Source organism: Podarcis cretensis, assembly GCF_951804945.1.
Source record: "Podarcis cretensis genome assembly, chromosome: 15".
In the NCBI taxonomy this organism is placed as follows: Eukaryota; Metazoa; Chordata; class Lepidosauria; order Squamata; family Lacertidae; genus Podarcis; species Podarcis cretensis.
The window spans coordinates 2,475,075-2,492,564 of NC_137185.1; the positions used below are offsets into that span (position 1 = coordinate 2,475,075).

A 17,490-nucleotide genomic window follows, 5' to 3' on the forward strand; every position below is an offset into this window, starting at 1 on the left:
GCCAAGAAGTATAAAGACAAAAATACGATACAATCTCTTGCAGAAAAGGAAGAAATGGAAGACAGAGGTATTTTCATCCAAAAATAAAGGAGACCCCCCCCCCAGAATTCCCAAACACCAACCTGGAGTCTGTAGAAATGAGAAGATAAGAGACAGTTTGGCTGCCTCAATTTCTTTTCTTTTCTCCCTGGGGTGGATGTGTGAATGCTGCTTCCTTGCATGATCTCTCGCGAAGGATCCGGCCTCCTGATCCCCAGTGAAAAGTAAATGCTGACTCCATTGCTAGGCCAGTGGATTAAGAAATCTCCAAATATTCTGATAATAGATTCTATGGAATGTGTAGAATCCAGGTGTTTACAGCAGGAATGATCAGAACTTCCCCAGAACATCCCAGAACACAGGAAATGGCCTTCTACCAAGCCAGATCATTGCTGTATCTTAGGTCAATCCTCATGTGGACACTACAACTCTACAATTATATGATTCTATCCATCACTGTGTTCATTTTCCTTTGCCTCTAGCCTCACCCGTTCCTGCCATGCAGCTTCCAGAAGGTTGCCTTTTGGCCAGAAAAGTCCTCCCCCCCCTGACTGGCAGTGGATCTCCATGGATTCAGGCAGGAGTTTCCCCCCACCCTACTTGGAGATTGCAGGGATTGAAGCTGGAACCTTCTGCAGGCCAAGCAGATGCCCTGTGGCCATTTCCCTAAGATCCTAGTCCTCATGGTTCTGGGAAAAAAGGTTGATTTAAAGAGGAATCTGCCTTCTGTCCCTTGGCCATAAAAACGTTAAGGAGAGCTCTGCTGGATCAGACTAAGGGCTCATCTAGTCCTGCATCTAGATGCCTGCATCCACAGGCATAAACCAGATGCCTATTATGGGAAACCCGCAAGCAGAACCTGAGCACAAGAGCCTAAATAAGTACAGGTACCTCGCAGCTTGCACACATTTGTGTGCATTCAGCTTTATGCGCTTGGCAATCAATTACCGTATTTTTCACTCTATAAGACGCACCAGACCACAAGACGCACCTAGTTTTTGGAGGAAAACAAGAAAAAAAAATCTGAATCTCAGAAGCCAGAACAGCAAGAGGGGTCACTACGCAGTGAAAACAGCAACCCCTCTTGCTGTTCTGGCTTCTAGGATAGCTGCACAGCCTGCATTTGCTCCATAACACACACACACATTTCCCCTTACTTTTTAGGAGGGAAAAAGTGAGTCTTATAGAGCAAAAAATATGGTAATTAAAAAAGGTGGCAGAGTTGCGTGAAAAAGGACTTTGGCAATCCCGCCCACCGTTGACCCCAATGTGTTTTGACTATAAACAATTTTGGCTTTACCTGCGACCCCCAAAACGTAACCCCAGCATTACTTGAGAGTTCTTTTTATGTGCCCTGAAACTTCCATTGTTCAGCTTCGCTGGGTGTCCCTGTATTCTAGTGTTGTGAGAGAGGGAGACAAAGGTTTTCTACACCCGCTTTCCCGTTGGAAGAACTGGTGCTGCCTTCAGAGGCTGGAAATGCCTCCCTCCGTTGCATCTGCTTCTCCTGCATATTATTTTTAAGCAGGTTTATAATTTATTTTAACGAAGGGGTGCGGAACAATCCCTTTTCACATCCCAGCCCTGATGGGTGCCGGATTGAGCTGATGGGAGACGCAGAAGTGGGGCCCTTTCCCCTCAGCCGCCCCAGGGATGAAACGTCCTTGGGTCGCGGAGAGAGGCAGCGGACCGCCACTAATTCTCCAGTGTGGGCCTCTCTTGCAAAAAGGAAAAAAAACACCCCACAAAACAACCCATCATGCGTCGCGCAGGACCAAGCAAGCACAAGAATGGCGCCTGGGCAGTGAGACAAGGCTCAGCTATGAGTTTCTCCTACTCCTACGTAGAGGCATGCAAATGGTCATCAAAAATATACAAAACAGAATTCCCTCTCGATGCCCACACCTTCCCTTGATCCCTGCTCCAGAACCATCCCTGCAGAGAAGCAGTATTTGGAATGAGCTGGGTGGCTCGGTGGATTTTCCTTCTCAATTTTTTCTGCACGGCAATAGGAGTGATTTCTGCCCAACGCCCGCGGAGAGGCAAAGCATCAAGCTGTCCAAAACCCAGTTCATTGCCGCTGGCGTGGGGGGAAGCGGGAGATCAAGGAGAGTTTTGCTTTGGGAGAAATGCGCCTCCTCTTAACGGTTCTCCGTGCCCATCCGTGTCTTTCTCTCTGTGTGGCGGATGACGAGGTAGAGAGTTCCTGTGCCAGCAGGAAGGGATCTTCATTCCTCCCCTCCTGCCTAGTCCTGTTCATCGGGTTGTACGTTTTGTTCGTCCCCCAGAAATAAACTTTTTTTGTGATCCGAAAGGCTAATGGTGAAGATGGGCATGCTGTAATTCTGTCCAAGGATGGGAGCAGGATAGGGTTGGTCTGTGGAGGATGCCCACGTTTTTCTCCCGCTGAAAAAGTCCTTCCTTTTGCAACCGCACAGGAATGGGAGGCATCCTACAGCCACTCAAAAACACAAATAAATATGCAGGTTGAAGGACCACCTCCTTTTCCCTCAAGCTTTGCTCATGCTAATTTGATTGCAGGTAACCTGGGGGTGGGAAGAGAGAAAGAGAGTCATTTTGGTCAGGCAGTTTTTACAAGGACAAGACAGGTGTGTTCCTGTTACAATTTTATTTACAATGCAGGCATCTCAGCTAAATAATCCCCGACAGATGGCCAGCCAACCTCTGCTTTAAAAGCTTTAGTGAAAGAGGGGCAATAGATATTGGTCATAACACAGAAATGGAAGCATGGGAACGATTGTGGAATATGGGCATAAAATTGACAGCATGTTCTGGTTTAAGAGAAAGTTATACGAACATGTTATATAGATGGTACCTAACACCTAGTAGATTGGCAAAAGTGTCTAATTCAAAATTGAATAAGTGTTGGAAATGTAAAGATAAAGAAGTTAGCTTTTCCCATATGTGGTGGTCTTGCAATAAGGTTAAAGCTTACAGGGAAGTGATATATAATGAATTGAAAAAGATGTTTCAGATTACATTCGTTAAAAAAACCCAGCCTATTCTTGGGAATTATGGGATCAGAACTACCAGCAGTATAGAAGTTAGTTTATGCATGCGACCACAGCTGCGAGAATGTTATTTGCTCAAAATTGTAAGAAGAGTAGTTGTAAGAAGAGGTCCCAACAAAAGAGAATGGTTACAGAAACTAATGGAGTACGCAGAAATGGCGAAACTTACAGGGAGACTAAGAAATCAAGATAACAAACTTTTTAAATAGGAATGGAAATGGTTTATTGAGTATTTACAAATAAACTGTAAACAGGTGAAGCCATTGGCAGGATTATTGTAAAAACATGCAGTTTCTGAGATATATATGAGAATAGTTAATTAAAAGAATGAGTATGCAGGAAAGGACGAAAATGAATGCAAAGAACCGCAGAAAGGCGGAAAGGAGTGGAAGTTGGAGATGTTAAAATGATGGCTGAATAATTGTTGTATATAAATTAAATTTAAAATTCTTTTTAGAAAACCTTTAGTGTAAGAGGGCCCAGCACCTTCCGAGGGAGACCATTCCACGACTGAATGGCTCTTACTCTCAGAATCTCCTTCCTAAAGTTTAGTCGCAATCTCCTTTTTCGCCATTTGAATGCATTGGTTCAGGCACTACCACTAAGCCGCTCTGCATTATAAACTCCTTGCAGACAGAAACATGGGTTTGTTTTGCCTGGGATATGCTGTCAAAGCTCTCCTTTTCCCCCCTTCCCTGCCACCAAAATTGAGAGAGGCGAGGCAGAATCATTTCCTTAAAGTTTTTTGATCTGGCCTGGAGCTGCGGGGAGGGTAGCCCTGCAAAGACCATCCTTGAAAATCACGTCGTTTTGTTAGAATAATAGAATCTTAGAGTTGGGAGGGACCCGGAGGGTCATCTAGCCCAACCCCTTGCAATGCAGGAATCTTTAACCCACAACCCTGAGATTAAGAGCCTCATGCTCTGCCACCTGAAATGCCAGGCTTTTTCCAATTCATTCATTTATTATTTCTACCCCGCCCATCTGGCTGGGTTTCCCCAGCCACTCTGGGCGGCTTACAGCATATATCAAAACATCAACCATTAAAAACTTCCTGATACAGGGCTGCCTTCAGATGTCTTCTAAAAATTATGTAGTTCTTTGTCTCCTTGACATCTGAAGGGAGGGTGCCACTACCGAAAAGGCCCTGTGTACTGTTACATGTGAAGGACTGTATGTCTTGTGCTCACTACATGATGGTATTGCATAATCTTAGGTTCCTTGTTGATCTTTTGATAGAAAACGTCTTGAATCGGTTCCTAAACACAGCGGCTGGATGTCAAAATAATTGCATGCAGTGGAAGAATAATGATGTTGGTGTTGAACATGCCGTCTTGGTTTGAGCTCTCTTTAGGGTTGTGAGTTACAGATAGGTAGCCGTGTTGGTCTGCCGTAGTCAAAACAAAATAAAAAAATTCCTTCCAGTAGCACCTTAAAGACCAACTAAGTTAGTTCTTGGTATGAGCTTTCGTGTGCATGCACACTTCTTCAGATACACTGAAACAGAAGTCACCAGACCCTTCTATATAGTGAGAAGGTGGGTATCTCATTATACATGACAAAGCCATTTTTCACGTTCTCACCCCTTGTTTTTTCCTGTAAGACCTGTTGCAGTCGTTAAGAGTCGTCAACAGGCTCATCACAGCTATCTGCCAATCACCCAGTCCCACCACCCTTCTGAGTAATACCCCTCCCCACCTTCTCACTATATAGAAGGGTCTGGTGACTTCTGTTTCAGTGTATCTGAAGAAGTGTGCATGCACACGAAAGCTCATACCAAGAACTAACTTAGTTGGTCTTTAAGGTGCTACTGGAAGGAATTTTTTTAGGGTTGTGAGCGAGTGTCTTTGGAGGAATTGGGTGGGACACGGATTGGCACCTACCTGTGAACTTCAGTGTGCAAACCACGATGATGAGGGTCCCCAGGACGATGGAGATGATGCTGAGGAATCTGGCAACCCGCCCCAACCGCCGTGCTCCATCCACATCTCCCTGTTGGCAGCTGTTCCTAGACTGTCAAAAGAAGGGAGGGGAGGGGAGGGGAGAAAATTGGACCCGTCTTAGACCTGTGCGCTGCCATTCACCCCCCTGGTTCATGCTGTGTGAGGACACAGGGGGCTTCTCTCACGCTTGACCCGGAAGCCGCAGTTTGGGGCAGGATGCTGCCCCACGATTGCTGACCAGAGTGAGGCCTTGTCAGCACAGAACATCTGCAATCACAGATCTTCACCGGTTGCTGATTTTCTCCCAGGCCAAATTCAAGGTGTTGTTGTTATCAGCGAACAACTTGGGGGCAGTTTACCTGTGAGGTCGTTTTACCCCACATAAGCCCACAGCGTTGCTTCGATCGGTGGAACTGGCACTGTTACAGGGACCACATAATACCTGTTCCAGTATATTTGGGAGAATTTGGCATCTTACTGTGGCAGCATCTACCCTTTGGAACTCCCTGCCTCTTGATATCAGGCAGGCACCTTCACTGAGCTCTTTTCAGTGCTTGCTAAAAACATTCTTATTTAGGCAAGGCTGTCCAGTTGTTTAGAAATTTAATGTGGGTTTTGATCTGTATCCAGTCTACTGTTATTTTAACATCTTTGGAAGTTTTGAATTTTTGCTGTCGGGTCATCTTATAATATTGATAGTTTTAGCTTTTTTTTTGTAAACCACTTTGAGATTATTTTAATAGAAACAACCACTACCGCTAAGTGGTGTGTGTGTGTGTATGTATATATATATATATATATATATATATATATATATATGGAACTAAATGAATAAATCTAGCACTGGAAAGTAAATTCTCCAAGCCAGCAGCCTTGAGGTCCATGCATGGGCAGATTTCTAAAATAATAATAATTCTGTAACACCTTTAAAAAGGATCCCTGTGCAGCTTCCCACATGGGTAAGGTATATAGAGCATCTGCTTTGCATGCAGAAGGTCCCTGCCTGGTTCAGTCCCTGAAATCTCCAGGTTAGGATTGTATTGGCTTTATTTGCTGCTGCAGCGCGCAGCTGGCTCATGATTACATTACAAATGGGAAACCTTAGATGTGCATGTGTGTGTGGTGCTTTTACTTAGGTCTACACTGCTTTCACTCATACACACCTTTCTAGATCAACCCCTGGCTAGCCGACTTCCCCCCTTTATTAAATCTTGCCCCACCCTTGATTCTAGATCTCCCAATAAACTCTCCCTTACAACCTGAACCCACTTCCACAGCTGTGCACGATTTTTTAAAAACCTCCACCGTGGGAAAAGCTGGGTTCTGCAATGCATAAAGGGTATCAGTCAAGTCCAGTTGCACCTATATATATAAAGGTAAAGGTAAAGGTACCCCTGCCCGTACGGGCCAGTCTTGACAGACTCTGGGGTTGTGCGCCCATCTCACTTAAGAGGCCAGGGGCCAGCGCTGTCCGGAGACACTTCTGGGTCACGTGGCCAGCGTGACATCACTGCTCTGGCGAGCCAGAGCCGCACACGGAAACGCCGTTTACCTTCCCGCCGGTAAGCGGTCCCTATTTATCTACTTGCACCCGGAGGTGCTTTCGAACTGCTAGGTTGGCAGGTGCTGGGACCGAGCAGTGGGAGCGCACCCCGCCGCAGGGATTCGAACCGCCGACCTTTTGATCGGCAAGTCCTAGGCGCTGAGGCTTTAACCTTTAGCGCCACCTGCGTCCCAACATATATATATATATATATAGTGTGTGTGTATTTTAAAAATTTAGTATAAACACTGACAACTGGGAAACACTGGCCTGCGAGTGCTCCAGTTGGAGAACAGCCTTTGCTAAAGGTGTCATGGGCTTTGAAGACACTCGAACTCAGGACACAAGGGAGAAACGTGCTAAGAGGAAGGCACGCTTGGCAAATCCACACCGTGATCAACTCCCACCTGGAAACCAATGTCCCCACTGTGGAAGGACGTGTGGATCAGGAATTGGCCTCCACAGTCACTTACGGACTCATTGTTAGAACCACGTTTATTAAAGACAATCTTACTTGGCTACGAGGGATCGCCAAAGAAGAAGAAGAAGAAGAGGAAGAGGAAGAGGAAGAGGAAGAGGAGGAGGAAGAAGAAGAAGAAGAAGATACACAAACACACACACATTTTTCATGGACTCACTCCCAGGTAAACGGGGTTATGACTGCAGTTTATAAGCCTGCTTTTGTTGTTGCTGCTAATCGGGGAGATGGCCTCTGTGTGTGCTTCCGCGGCGGAGAATCAAAGTTATCTTTGTGAAACCGTGGAGTATGTAATAGTCCTCTGGGGCTGCTTTCGGTAATCAAATGGACACAGGTGGCAAAAACATCACACGCTCCCGACTTGTAACAAAATAACAGGGAGTCAGGAAAGACTTCTTAGTGGCTCTGCTGCTTTTCTCTACCTGAAAGGGGACAGAAATGCTGACCCCCCTTCCAATAATTCTTGGGAAGAGCCTGGTTGCTGGAGCAGACCAAAGGTCCGCCTCCAACGTCCTCTTACATTTGATCCTTAGTAAGCCCAGCTCAAGGCGGCTCACACCATCCAAAGGTTTAGGCAGTTCGCTCACAGTTACAAGATAAGCTGATGTGAACATCTACTTCTATTCATGAATATGCAATAAAATGTATTTGCTGATCACTGAAATGCAGCAGGAAACTGCAACAAGATTGCATCTCCAAAAACTAAATCTTAACTGCCGAAACAATCTCTTAAACAAAGATGGTCCATCCAGCATCCTCTACTTTGCAGGATGCATTTGGGAAACTCTCAAGGACCCATCTGCTGAGTCAGACCATCTGGCTCAGGTCTGTCTACACTGACAGGCAGCAACCGCTCTCCAGAGTTTCAGAGGACGAGCCTCTCTGCCTGGAGGTTAAACCTGTGACCTTCGGCATGTAAGGCAGATATTCCACCCCTGAGCTGTGACTCCCTAAAATTAAAGAGCCTAGTCCTCATTGTTCTGAATAAAGGGCTGATTAAAATAATGATGATGATGATGATGCAGGAAGCTGCCTTGTTCTGACACAGACCATTTGGTCCATCTAGCTAAAGATTGTCTACACTGACTGGCAGCAACTCTCCAGGATTTCAGAGAAGGGGACATTCCCAAGCCTACCTGGAAATGCCTCGGATTGAACCCAAGGCCTTTTGCATGCAAGGCAAATGCTCTACCACTGTGGTACAGCCCTTCCCAGGTGTGAGGGCAGGACATAAACGGCAGTGACCCTCCCCGGTTGTCTGTCCCCCAGTCGTACTCTTGATAACCTTTAAATTAGATTACTGCAAAGTGTTAAATGTAGGGCTGCTTCTGAAGAAGGTTCAGAAACATCAGTCGGTGCACAATTCGGCAGCCAGGTTGCTCACCGGTGCAAGACAGTTTGAGAATATTACACCAATCCTGGCCTAATTGCACTGGCTGCCCATTAGTTTCCAGGCCCAATTCGAAGTGCTGGTTTTGACCTATTAAACCTTTTTAAGGCTCACGACTGCCTCTCCCCATATGAACTGTCCCAGATCCTGTGTTCATCATCTGAGGCCCTTCTTCATGTGCCTCCTTCACGAGAGGGCAGAAACATGAGAACGGGGCCTTTTCTGCAATGGCTCCCCATTTGTGGGATGCTCCCCCAGGGAGGCTCACCTGGCGCCTTCATTGCATATCTTTAGGTGCCAGGCGAAAACATTCCCTTTCTCCTAGGCCTTTGGCTAATTAAACATTCTGTGACCCTTTAAATGTGTTTGGGAGTTGTTTTTGAACTTGGCTTTATTATGTATTTTGTGTTCCCGTTTTGTATTTTTTTATGTTGTGAGCTGTCCTCCGGTCTTCTGATTAAGGGTGCCATACAAATTTAACGAATAAATAAAATATTCAAAGGGCCTGCTGCTGATTCTGCCTATGGAGGCTGCATTCTTAACTATCTTACTTCGTAAGAACATCTGGAGAGGCCTCCCAGGAGCCTAAGGCCTAAGGCCCACCTAGGCCCAGCATCCTCCTCCCTGCTGTATGGACATCTGGGTGCCTGCGGGATGCCCCTGAGCAGGGCAGGAGTGCAAATGCCCTCCCCATGGCATTCTTCATCATCTCTTGGTCTCCTGAGATAGACTTCCTCTGAACCTGGGGGCTCCGCATTGCTACTGCCAGATCGATCCTACTTGACGGTCTTGAGAAACAAGTGTTTTCATGTGGTTAGTATGGATGCAGAGCTCAAATGTGCCACGACCCCCTCTTTCCATGTCCTACTCAGCCTGCTGTCTATCTGTGGACAAGCCCTGTACAAGGGGGGCTTATCAAAGCCTTTCTCCCCATTGCCTATCATGAGCTGAGTGGCAGGACATCTGCCTTGCATGCAGAAGGTTTCAGTCGCCAATGACATCCTCAGGTAGGGCTGGGAAAGGCTCCCTGCCTAAAATCCTGGAGAGCTGCTGCCAGCCAGTGTCCTGAGCCAGATGGACCAATAAGGCAGCTTCCTGTGTTCCTGTTCAAACATGCCCTTAATTCAGCACCAATGAGGGCTAGCATCTTGATTTCTTTTTAACGGATGGGCCTTGGCTCAGTGGTAAAACATCATCTTTGCATGCAGAAGGTTCCAGGTTCAAATTCTGGCAGCGTCCCCAGCTAGGGCTTGGAGAAGGGATGCTTGATCTGAAATACGGGTGAGCCACTGCCAGCCAGTGTAGGCAGTACTGAGCTAGATGGAGCAACGTTCTGACTCAGTGTTAAGGCAGCTTCCTATGTTCAGTCTGGAACCGCTCTGCGTTTCCCTGAAAAGCTTTCCCTGTTTTGGAGGACTCGGGGCTGCTACCACGGACAGCTCCCTCTTTGCTTCTCTCTCTTTCAGCTTTTATATTATTAACCATTAATCCAGCCTTGGCCATCCTGGTGCCCTCCAGCTGTTCTGGACTACAATTCCAGCACGGCTCTTTTCTTCCCATCACCCCACTGCTCTGCCAAGTTTACACAGCCAACCCTGTAAACCCTGGCCAGAGGAGATGCTCTTACAATTCCCCAATAATGTTGGCTGCCCTTTCCCCCACCTCTCCCAGCCTTCGTGGCAGCTAAACCTTAGTCCTCTCTGTTTCTAAGCTCAGCCTTCTCAAAAGCGTAAGCGTTGCCTCTGAGCACGTCAAGCGCGCCGGGCCTTTTCCTGCCAGATACCTGCCCTCTACACCCTTAGGGACGCAGGTGGGTAGCTGCCCTCATCTCAGCCCAAAGGCGGAACTTGAGAACCGGCATGCCCCGTTTTAGAAATTAAAAGAGCATCCTGTGCAGCGGGGGGTTGGGGGTTGGACTAGATGACCCTTTGGGCCCCTCCCAACTGTACAATGCTAGAATTCTGTGCTCTGTTTCCCCTTCCACCCTTCCTTTCCTTTCCCCGCTGCAACTGTCAGGAGGCCTTCCTGGAGCCAAATCCAGAAAGATAGAGGGGGGGGCAGAGGCCTCCTTATGCCAGCACGCTCCCCTCCAGCCCTATGGATGAACCTCCTCAGCATTCAAGTTCATCTCTGCCTGCCCCAAAGCCAACCCCACATATGCTTGGTTGTATCCAGAGACTGGAGAGGGGAGAAACAGGAAGACACCCCCGTATGGATGCCCAGAGCTTTCTATAGTCAGCTCAATGGAAACGAATTCTTCCTCGTTCCCTCTAGTCATCCCAAGGATGCTGTGTGACTTCTGAGGGGGGTGCTGCCCCCAAAAAACTTTGGATCCCCCCTCTCTTCTTCCTTCCTTCCTTGCCTTTATAAGCCACCTTTCTCTCCCAAGGAGCTCAAAGACGGCATCCGTGTCTCTCCCCCATCTCATTTAATCCCTACAACAGCCCTGCGACGTAGGTCAGGCTATGAGGATGGTGACTGGCCCCCCAGGATCACACCCAAGTGGAGATTTGAACCCAGGTCTCTCCCACGCTAATCACTGCATCCCCGCTAGTTTGTACGCCTTTGTGACCAGGAGACTTTTGCCCGTTTTGGGGTTCTCTGGACTGCTGTGGTCCTGTCATTCTTTGCAGGGGATCCTATTAACACATGGCTGCCCCTCACCTTTCTGGTAAGCGCACCCACAGGATGGGAATGGAAGGGGACCCCCCCCCCCAGTCAGAGGTTAATGTGCAACCAAATATGCATCTATCAGCTCTGGAAACTGCTCTCTGAGCTCTCTTACCCTCCCCGTGGCAGAAGCTTGTGTTTGTTCTTTGTGGTCAGAGGCGCTCTGTACATGTTCAGGGTAGTCTTTCTTTATTTCAACATTACATGGCAACAAGTTCTGGTAACCATTCCCCCCCCCTCCAAATTTCCTCACTGTATAATTTTTTACATCTCTCTCCGACAAAATCCAGAGCCAAGCAAGAGACTCCTAGGCTGTTCTTGAGGCGTCTTAACTTAAGTGGGAACTGTCTCCAACCCATGTCTAGCTGGGGCGGATGCGAAGGAAGAGGGCAGGGTGTGGAGCTATTGATCAACTTCGTTTGCTAAGCAGAAGAGGGAATTAGACACACACACACACACACACACACACACACACACACACCAACCAACCAACCAACCAACCAACCAAAAACCCTTGTAATTTGGCCCGCGAATTAAATTGATTTTATTGCTGTGTAATCCTCGACATCTCTGCTCAGAACTGCCATTGAATTCAACGGGCCTTACTCCCAGGTCAGCGGGTATAGGGTACCGCAGCCTTAATTCAGTCGTGAGCAAGATTCTACATTTGAAAGGGCACTTTTAGCATAATATTAATATTATTAAATTCCCCCAAATCCTCACACTCAGTTTAAGTCTATCTCCCCAATCCACAAAACGCACACGCCCCACCCCGTATTTGAGAAGGGAGCCGCTGTATTTGGAGTCTGTTATGCAGGGAAAGTTGTTAATAACAATTATTCACTCTTTGTTTTCTCTTCCTCTTCCCAGCTAGGTCAACATGATTGCATATTCTTTCTCTCTCACACGCAAACCCCCAAAAGTCGTGTCCTTCCGAAACTGGAAGAACAGTCCACTCCAAAACGTGCAGTTCACAGACTTTTGGAGAAACTAAGACACCCCTCCCTCTTCTTCCATTCTCCCCGATGTAACGCCCTCTGCTCAAGTTTTAAACGCAGCTACAGAGTTCCCACCGGGGACTTCCGCGCTCCGCGACTCCCCGACGCAGTGCCGATGTCCCCGGTGCGCCCAGGGCACACAAGGAACTTGGCGAGGGCGGCGCGTCTTTGCGCACAGCCGGAGTCCCGAGGGGACGCGCTGGAGCGGGGGAACGGCCGCTTACCATGATGGAGAAGACTAAGGCCAGGATGTTGAGGGGCCAGATGGGGCAGAAGCAGGAGAAGATGGCCAGCGGGAGGTAGTCCCGCGAGCGGCCCGGCTCGTGGAGGTTGGAGGTGGTGGCCGTGGACGAGGCGCGCCCCAGGCTGAGCCGCGACGGCGAGAGCGACGTGGCCTCCAGCTTCCCCTCCGAGCCGGACTGGTAAGGCAGGCTGTGGTGGCCGTTGCGCTCGGCCTCGCCCCCGGCGGGCGTTTCATGGCCGCCTTCTCCACCGGCTGAGAAGGGCTTCGGGGCCACCCCGACGGCGGTCAACAGCTTCTCCGTCTCGTGCGAGTCCACAGGCGGAGGAGAGTTCTCCAGCGCCTTCGCCAGCGGCGCCTCCGTGTTGATGGCCATGGCTGCGCCGCGCTTAGACTCCCATGATCCGGGCGAAGGCGCAGGGGGTCCAGGGGAGGGAGCCGCAGGCGCCGCCTCGACGGGATCCCACGCGCCTCGCCCTGGTGCTGGGGGCTCTCTCCGTCCTCCTCCTGCCTCTTACTCGCTTTCCTGACCCAGCCACGCAGGCTTCTCTCTTATCCGCCGCGCTCTCCTTTCTCTCTCCAAAGCGCTCTTTGGTAACTGGGCGCCGGTCCGTCGAAGGGGCCGCCCAGGCTGGGTTGTGAGCTCACCGAGGAGGCAAGAGGAGGAGGAGCCAGAGCGCCTTCCCTGACGCTCGCTCGCCCCAAGGCACGGCCCGCCAACCGCCGACAGTGGGCAGATTGCTCGGGTTGTGTGGTGGAGAAGCGGGGTTTGGGATGTAGCTCCCGTTAGGGACTTGGCCGGTGGGAAGCAGCAGCCGCAGCCCTGGAGAAGGCAGATGGAGACTGGAATTGGCTCCTTATTCCCTGTTCCTTATTCCTGCGTCTCCTTACTTTCCTTATTCCCAAATCGTTTCTTCTTATCCCTAATTCCTAAACCTCAGTTCCTTCTTCGTATTTAGCAGTTATTTCCTTACACCTCCTTCTCAGTTCCTTGTTCCTAGTCCTCAAGGAAACCTCAGCTGGATGGATCAAACCAACCTTAGTGATTCAGCACCCCTTTCCCACCCACGGGCACCCACCAGGCGCCTTAAGGAAGCTCATTGGGCAGGGCACTGGAGGCAACAGCCCTCTCTGGTTGTTGCTTCCCCAGCTGCTGACGTTTAGAGATAGACTGCCCCTGAATCTGGAGGCTCCATTTAGCGACAGCGTCTGAAGACCAGATGGGAAATGGCAGTGTTTAAAAGTGCTCCCGAAACAGGAGGTGAGAGCCTGGGAAACTGTCAAGATGTGTGAAGGGGCAACCCGCTCCATGTGTGGATGTGGCTTGGCCCATTTTCAGGGGTAATCTTCTTAAAGGTAAAGGTAAAGGTACCCCTGCCCATACGGGCCAGTCTTGACAGACTCTGGGGTTGTGCGCCCATCTCACTTAAGAGGCCAGGGGCCAGCGCTGTCCGGAGACACTTCCGGGTCACGTGGCCAGCGTGACATCGCTGCTCTGGCGAGCCAGAGCCGCACACGGAAATGCCGTTTACCTTCCCGCTGGTAAGCGGTCCCTATTTATCTACTTGCACCCGGAGGTGCTTTCGAACTGCTAGGTTGGCAGGCGCTGGGACCGAGCAGCGGGAGCGCACCCCGCCGCAGGGATTCGAACCGCAGACCTTTCGATCGGCAAGTCCTAGGCGCTGAGGCTTTAACCCACAGCGCCACCTGCGTCCCTGTAATCTTCTTAGTTGCTGCCAAATACTATTTCAAGTCTATGAAAGTGAGAAATACTCGACGTTAGATTCAGCACCTGCGTGCCCTTCTTTGCTCTGTACTGACTTCTATCAGGAGGCAGGCACCATGCCCCAGTTTTCAAGGGACTGAGCATTTTACTAGTCCTCAAGGGGGTGTTGCAGGATGCACATACCAGCACGTCAGCTCTGCATCTGCTGTGGAAGTGCCCAAGCAGTGATGAGCATGGGCTTTAGGCCAAGTCAGCAGACCCTCTATCTAGCTCAGTATTGCCTACCCTGACTGGCAGCGGTGGCTCTCCAGGGTTTCAGGCAGGGGGACATTCTCAGCCTCCCTGCTGATGTTCCATATTGAACCCGGGACCTTTTGCATGTGCTGTGCCTCTGAACCATCCTAAAAAAAATTGCAAGATCCCGGTCCTCATGGATCTGAATAAAAGGCTGTATTAAACAGAGGAAGCTACTTTATACTGAATCAGGCCATTGGTCCATCTCAGGGGTCAGCAAACTTTTTCAGGAGGGGGCCGGTCCACTGTCCCTCAGCCCTTGTGGGGGGCCAGACTATATTTTGGGGGGGGAATGAATGAATTCCTATGCCCCACAAATAACCCAGAGATGCATTTTAAATAAAAGGACACATTCTACTCCTGTAAAAACATGCTGATTCCCGGACCATCCGAGGGCTGGATTTAGAAGGCGATTGGACCGGATCCGGCCCCTGGGCCTTAGGTTGCCTACCCATGATCTAGCTCAGCATTGCCCACATTCGGTGGCCACTGCTTTGCAACTAATATCTTACCTGGAGATGCTGGGATGGTACCTGGGAGCGTATATGTGCAGAGTTTAGAACTGGTGCAGAGTGCCACCTTGTGGACCACATGAGGAATTTTCTGGCTGGGTCACCCACCCACAAAAAGAATCTACATTTTCCTTCCCCCCTGCTGCTGCCAAGCAAGATTTCCCGCATCATACAGAGAACAAAATGGGTTGGGACGTTGATGCCATTTCCGCCTCTGCTTGAAGAAGACTTCTGTGATGCTCAGAAGTTTGTGTGGGTCAAGCTCAATAGAACAGAATCTCCTGCCTTTTGCTGGGGTCTCATATTCCTGTTTCCCTGGAGGACTCCTTTGCAAAGAAGGAAGGAAAGCACTGTGGAAACAGTGGTGTTCTGAGCCCCACAACCTATTTGTGGATAGTAGGAAGATGCACGTTCCTGGATTCTGCAGTCAACCAAATGCCCCAATGGGAAGCCCGCAAGTAACACAAAGTAAGATTCCAGTCCTCATGAATTTACGGCTGATCTAAACAGGAAGACACATTTCACTGAGTCAGATCATTGCTCCATCTAGCTCTCTATGCTGTCTGGAAGGGATTCTCCACGCTTTCAAGGCAGGGAATAATGGCATAACATAAGGGGAGGCTGCTGGATCAGGCCCTTGGCCCAACTAGTCCAGCATCCTCTTCTCGCAGTGGCCAACCAGATGCCAAGCAGGATTTGAACACAGGATCCCTCTTCCCTGCTGCAGTTTCCAGCAATTAACATTGCTTCCTCCAACTGCAGAGGCAGAGCAGAGCCATCATGACCGGTAGCCATCGATACTAATGCATGAATTCCTATGTGAATCCTCTTTTAAAGCCATCTGGATTGGTAGCCATCTCTGCCTCCTGTGGAAGAGAGTTCCATAGGTGCGTGAAGAAGTCCTTTCTTTTATCTGCCCTGACACTTTGAGCCCTACTTGGAGATGCCACCGGGGACTGAACCTAGGACCTTCTGCACACAAAACAGGTGCTCTGTCACTTTGCTACAGCCCTTCCCAATATTGCTCAGAAATAAAGAGGAGGTTATATTGATTTGGGGAAACAAATTTCTCCACCGTTCAGGACAGTGAACAGATAACTGTACGATACCGACAACTATACTGATAATGTTAAGTACATTGCAGATAATGGCACGGGGATCTCAGCGGCTGGGCAAAAGGAACGTCACAGAAACACAGCAACTGGTTTTATCAAGTGACTCTGTTATATCGTTGCAGATCAGTGTGTCTCCCAACTCCAGATAGCTAAAGCTCATCCTTTTAACAACAAAACAAAACAAAACAAAACCCAGCAACAGAAAAATCTCTGAATTAAAATGGGAGGCCATCTTCACTCTTACACATGAATGTTTTTAAAGAATGCGTGAGAGAAATAATGATTGCCTCCAGCAAAATCCATCTGTCCCTCTGTTTTTCTATGCGATGGTAGGAAATCTCTCCTAATTAGAAGTAGGCAAGGCCAGAGCAGCACAACAGACACGTGTGTGTGTGTGTGTGTGTGTGTGTGTGTGGAGAGAATCATAGTATAGTGGTACCTCAGGTTACAGACACTTCAGGTTACAGACTCCGCTAACCCAGAAATAGTACCTCGGGTTAAGAACTTCGCTTCAGGATGAGAACAGAAATTGTGCGGTGGCGGCAGCTGAAGGCCCCATTAGCTAAAGTGGTACCTCAGGTTAAGAACAGTTTCAGGTTAAGAACGGACCTCCATCACGAATTAAGTTCTTAACCCGTGGTACCACTGTATTATAGCATTGGAAGGGACCCCTGAGTCATCTAGTCCAACCCCTTGCTATGCAGGAATCGCAGCTAGAAATCCCTGATCCGTCCGCACCCTGGTAGAGCAGAATTACTTCCCATCGCCATCACGTGCCCCAATCCCCCAGTACAGTCTGGATTAGTAAGAGGCGAAATAAGAGAAGGGACACATGCCCAAAATGCTTTGGCCTTCGATTATTTAATTAACTTTCATCTTGCAGCACTCTTAGCATGCCCTGGCGCACCCTTTGTGGATTACAGGTTCTAGAGTTTATGCCCCAACAGATCTAAACAGACAAACAAACCACACCTATCTTGCTGCCTGCGCTGGTGTTCAAATGTCTCTGCTGGAATCCTTCTGTTCCTTCTTAAGACACCAGCTGGTTCACATCTCATCCCCCACATTTTAGTTGCGCCCTGAACTGTAGTGATGCTGACAAGTGCCAACCCATGGATATCTACTGAGAAATAAGCCCCAGTGAGTTCTGTAGGGCTTATTCCCAAGTCAGTGTTTCTACTGGTAGTGGTTAAGCTTCCACATCTGGTACGAGGACCACGTTCCCTTGTGGAAAACCATCTGAGGCTCACATCCTGGTGGTGGGTACCCCTCTGACGCCCCTTTGAAATATTGCCGCCTCTCAGCTGCTTTGCAGTGAGGCTGCCCTCCAGATCAGGGCAGTGATTCCATCAGCCTGACAGAGCAGGCATCAGATTATTTCAGGAAAAGTCACAAAGGCGGGTGGCCTCTCTGTGAACCTAAAACATCCTAAAGACACAAATATTCCTGCAGTATCCAGTGGTTGCAAGATCATAATATAATATATTTATACAGTTCCATCAGTGTGCA

At 48.9% G+C, this 17,490-nt stretch overlaps 1 protein-coding gene across 1 annotated transcript; it reads right to left on the reverse strand.

Annotated features, from left to right (window-relative positions):
* Nucleotides 1-1,120: 1,120 nt before the first annotated feature.
* On the reverse strand, nucleotides 1,121-13,055 carry TRARG1 (trafficking regulator of GLUT4 (SLC2A4) 1). The gene is made up of 3 exons (XM_079955922.1): nucleotides 12,318-13,055; nucleotides 4,955-5,084; nucleotides 1,121-2,585 (listed from the first exon to the last, which is right to left on the reverse strand). The coding sequence occupies exons 1-3, from the start codon at nucleotides 12,708-12,710 to the stop codon at nucleotides 2,566-2,568; spliced, it is 543 nt and encodes a 180-aa protein (XP_079812048.1). The 5' UTR covers nucleotides 12,711-13,055; the 3' UTR covers nucleotides 1,121-2,565.
* Nucleotides 13,056-17,490: the final 4,435 nt, after the last annotated feature.